The 4,757-nt window shown below is 46.9% G+C and overlaps 1 protein-coding gene across 1 annotated transcript; it reads right to left on the reverse strand.

Annotated features, from left to right (window-relative positions):
• Positions 1–606: 606 nt before the first annotated feature.
• LOC115318365 lies at positions 607–4,445 on the reverse strand. The gene is made up of 4 exons (XM_040209231.2): positions 3,596–4,445; positions 2,737–3,429; positions 1,733–2,634; positions 607–774 (listed from the first exon to the last, which is right to left on the reverse strand). Exons 1-4 carry the CDS (start codon positions 4,443–4,445, stop codon positions 607–609), a joined length of 2,613 nt encoding a protein of 870 aa, XP_040065165.2.
• Positions 4,446–4,757: the final 312 nt, after the last annotated feature.

Consider the following 4,757-nt stretch of genomic DNA (forward strand, 5'->3'; position numbering starts at 1 on the left):
GCTCCGGGACACCGCCGAAGTCGTTACTCTTTCCCACCAGCGGCTACTTCGGATCGCTGCCGAATACCTCGTTCATGCCGGATGTTGCCGCTTTGGTTGCACACCGCCAAGCTGATGTTTCACCCGACCAGGTGGAAGCACACCTCGGGACGTTGCCGGGTGTGCTTCCACCTGGTCGGGTTACCGCCGAACAAGACCCCTCTTCTTCCTCTTTTTTTTTCCCCTTCTCCTCCGGCCTACTTCCTCGACGTTTCCCTCTTCTGCTCCATTTTTTTCTGTTGTAGCACGACATTTACCCCCTCCTCCAGAATTTAGTCGTACTAAATTTCTACACCACGTTAATGCATCATCCCCGTTTTTTTTTTTTTTTTTTTTTTTTTACGTTTCTGTGTTCATTCACCAGTTTGCGCATCACTTTCACACCCTGAACGTTTTATATCTGGCCCGCACCCAGTTCACAATTTCAGCTACACCAGCACATCAGCTGCATATCACTGCCGCCGCTAAAGCACTTCTATCGGTTACTGTATCACGGTATACTTCCATCATGCGTATAAATATTATCATATCTACAAAAAAAATTTCCACCCTACCCCTTTTTGTCGATCAAACTCTGCTCAAGTAGTCCGCCCCGATATTGTCTTTGCCTTTTATATACTTAATCCTAAATGTAAACTCTTGCAGAGATAACCTCCACCTCATTACCCACGCGTTGTTGAGTTTCGTCTTATTCAAATATTCTAGCAGTTGATGGTCCGTCTCAACTACGAATCCCTTTCCGTACAGGTAAATAGCATATTTACCAATTGCCCACACGAGTGCGAGGCATTCACGTTCCATAGCCGCAAAGTTCTTTTCGCTCGCGCTAAGTTTTCTACTGCCATATAACACTGGGTGCAGCATGCCCTCGTGCTCTTGCAACAGCACTGCTCCCAAAGCTTCGTCTGATGCATCCGTACGCAGGACAAATTGCTTAGACACATCGGGCGCTAACAAAATGGGTGGTTCTGCCAGCCTTCTTTTAAGCTCTTTGAAGCTTGTGTCATGTTCAGAGCACCATTCTACTGTGTTACTTTGTCCCTTCCTTGTGAGGTTAGTAAGTGGGGCTGCTATCTCTGCATAACGGGGTATAAACTCTCTATAATACCCTGTAAGACCTAGAAAGGCTCGCACCTGTTTTTTTGTCTTTGGCGCCGATGCTTGTTGAATCTTTTCTATTATTTCCCTCTTCGGTGCGATTTGGCCCATACCAAGCTTGTGACCTAAAAAAATGTTATCGCGTCAAACCCCACCTCACATTTGTTTGGCTTAACCGTGAGATGATTCCTCTTGAGACATTCAAAACTTTGCCGTAATGTTTGGCAGTGGTCTTCCCACGAGTCAGTGGCCACCAAAATGTCGTCAATGTAATGATGTACATTGGGCACCCCCTCCAGGACGGACCTCATCAACTTGGTAAACACTGCAGCAGCCGTCTTCACTCCGAAAGTCATAAACCGGAATTGGTAAAGGCCCGTTCTTGTAGATAAGGCAGTCTTTTCTTTGGCTGATTCTTCCATCGGTATCTGCCAATACCCCTATGCTAGATCCAATTTAGAAAAATATTTTTTTTTTGCCCGACTCTTGCAAACACTACGTCCGACCTTGGTATAGGTTCAGCGTCAGCTACTAAGACTGCGTTCAATCGCCGAAAGTCAACACAAAGTCTATTAGAGCCATCAGGCTTTTTTACCATTATTATGGGTGCGTTGTAGGCGGACGTGGATCGTTCGATGATGCCTAATCTTAGCATCTCTTCCACTTCTTCTTCCACCTCGTCCTGGATGGCAAAAGGCAACGGATACTGCCTTACAAACACCGGCTCTTCTGTCATCAATCGAAGTTTGCATTGCAATGCATTTGTTCTGCCCGGTACGTCAGAGAATATATCTTCAAACTCCCCGATCGCGTCAGCAAGATCTTTCTTTTGCTTTTGACTTAATTTAGGATTGATGACCACATCCTGCGCACCCTGTTGCCTTTTTAAACTGGGCGTCGTGATCTCCCCTAAGTCTTCAACCTCATCCTGGACCACCATCACCCCACAACTTTCATTCTTAGTTTCGCGACCTACGTATTTTTGTAACATGTTTATGTGAAACGTTTTTCTTTTGTCGCCCACCAGCAGTTCGTAGTTTAAATCGCCTTTTCGCCTCGCAACTTCGTACGGTCCCTTCCACTGCATGGTTAGTTTGTTGTGGTCACTGGGTAGCAGTATGAGCACTCTGTCGCCTGGCTCGAACCTTCGAGCCTGGCTTTTCCGGTCATAGAACCTTTTCTGTTTTGTTTGCGCCTCCGCCATGATCTCATGCGCCACTTCACATGTTTTCTTCAGTTTGTCCTTGAGTTCGATCACGTATCCGTATGATGTTTTTAACTCCTGGTTTAAGCTTTTATTGGACCACAGCTCCTTAAGGATGGTCAAAGGACCTCTCACATTTCGCCCGTACAACATCTCAAATGGTGCGAATCCTAGCGAAGCTTGTGGTACTATTCTATAGGCAAAGAGGAGTGCTGGGATATACCTATCCCAGTCCGTGGGTCGTTCTTGGCTCATTCTCTTCATCATTTGCTTGATGGTACCATTAAATCTCTCTACGAGCCCATTACAGATTGGGTGATATGGCGTAGTTAATAACTACCGAAAGGATAATAGCCGTCCTATTTCTTTCATAAGATTGGAAGTGAAGTTCGTACCTCGATCACTCAAAATCTCCTTAGGTACTCCGTACCGGGAGAACATCTCGACTAGAGCTTCTGCCACCTGCGGGGTATCAATGGTTTTCAATGCCACAGCGTCCGGGTACCTCGTGGCTACATCAACCGTTGTCAAGATATATCGGTTTCCCTTGCTGGACTTCGGGGTTATTGGTCCAATGATATCTATCGCTACCCGGTGGAAGGGTTCTTCAATTATGGGCATACTCATCATTGGGGCTTTTTTCACGGTGCCTTTTGGTATAGTGCGTTGGCACACATCACAAGACCGTATGTAACGTTTCACGTCACCTTGCATACCAGGCCAAAAGAATTCTTCCGCTACCCTAGCGACCGTGCTCTTTACCCCCTGATGGCCCGACATTATTCCATCGTGAGACAAGTTCATTACAGTCTCTCTAAATACCGTTGGCACAATGAGTTGGTGTCTCACGTCCCCGTCGCTGAATTCGACTCGACAGAACAACAAATCATCCTTCACGACGTATTCCGTTGTTACGTCACATCTCCATTTCCGCACTCGTTTATTCAGACTTCTAAAACACCTCTGCAGACTCTCATCCGACTTTTGCTGCCCCGTTAATTGAAGAGCTGTGACTTCTAGCAGCTCTATAACCGGCGCCTTGAGCTGGGGCAAGTGTTTCTCTTCACTTTTGACCGTTCTTTTTGCTCCTGCTACAAAAAAACTCGTTATAAATCTGCTCTGCATTCAACGCCTCCTTTTCCCCGATTTCTTGCAGTAGTCGGTCGTTCTCAGCATGTGATGTAACGCTGTTCAATGAATTAGACGGCGTTTCGCCAAACACTTCATCTCCCTGGTGACGTATTTTCTTCGTACTTGTGCCCCACCCTGCATCCGGGCAGTCCACTTTTCTAGCCCCTGGGATGTTACCCAGTATGAGGTCATACCGTGGTTCTTCTACGCATTTGGCACGTACTTCCCCCATGTAATAAGGTGTATCTATGTTGATTATCGCTTCAGGCATAACCCTCATGGTTCCGTCAACCAGGATAACCCCAGTGGATGTCCCTGTGAACTCCTCACTTCGTACCAGCCTTTTTCTTACTACTACTGTGTTGGTTCCACTATCCCTCAGCACTGATATCCTAATATCATGTAACCTCCCTTCGACCACCGGCATCATTATGTCGATATTGTGTACTAAGTCAGCGTCATTAACGTGTTCAAATCTTGTATTTGTTATCGCTTCCTGCTGTTCTTTGTTGTCCCTCTTCAATGCCTTCTGTCTTTTATCCAGGACACACGCTGCTTTCTTCTGTGAGTGATTGGCGCACTGCCCAGCTTTGTGTCCCATTTTGCCGCACTCCCAGCATCGTACTCCTGCCTGATTTTGTCTATATCCGCTTCTACAGTCAGTTGCCTTATGCCCAACCTTACTGCACAGAAAGCATCTAGGCGATGGTCTTCGGGTTCCTCCCGTTTGTCCAGTACCCTTACTGTTCTCGCCGTCTGGTCTCACTGTTGTACAACCCCCATCTTTCATAGCACCCAGATTGCATTTTCCCTGGGCTTCCAGGTACTGGTCAGCTAGCTCTGCCATTTCTTGCGCTGCGTTCACGTTACGTTCTTTTAGAAAAATGGCCAGCTTAGGGTGACAGCAACTAAGGAACTGTTCGGCAATCACCCTGTCCCTCACTGACTCGAACGTCTTCTCTGTCTGCGCCATTTCGAGTCACCTATCAAAATAATTACTCAATCTGGTACATAATTGTCGTCCAGTTTCTGCCTCCTCCGGCTTGCTTCGTCTGAACTTTTCTCTAAAACCGTCTGCAGTTAGTCTGAATCGTTGGAGCAAGGTGATCTTAACCTTCTCATAGTCTAGGGAGTCAGCTGCTGTCATCCTCCCGAATGCGGTTAAAGCTTCACCCACCAGGCAAAGACTAAGGGACGTCGCCCATTCCTGCTTCGCCCATCCTTGTCCTACCGCAATCCTCTGAAATCTATGCAGGTAGGCATCTAAGTCATCGCGTTTCTCGTC

This window comes from Ixodes scapularis, unplaced genomic scaffold (genome assembly GCF_016920785.2).
Source record: "Ixodes scapularis isolate PalLabHiFi unplaced genomic scaffold, ASM1692078v2 PGA_scaffold0__279_contigs__length_252992795, whole genome shotgun sequence".
Taxonomy (NCBI): domain Eukaryota; kingdom Metazoa; phylum Arthropoda; class Arachnida; order Ixodida; family Ixodidae; genus Ixodes; species Ixodes scapularis.

Bases quoted from the DNA above. Each gene is read 5' to 3' on its own strand.
- LOC115318365 (XM_040209231.2), bottom strand. From the start codon at position 4,445: ATGGCGCAGACAGAGAAGACGTTCGAGTCAGTGAGGGACAGGGTGATT. The intron at 3,430-3,595 runs GTACGAAGAAAA...TTTTTGTAGCAG, and splicing joins GGATGCAGGGTGGGGCACAA to GAGCAAAAAGAACGGTCAAA. The intron at 2,635-2,736 runs GTACGAACTTCA...ATGGGCTCGTAG, and splicing joins GGAGATTTTGAGTGATCGAG to AGAGATTTAATGGTACCATC.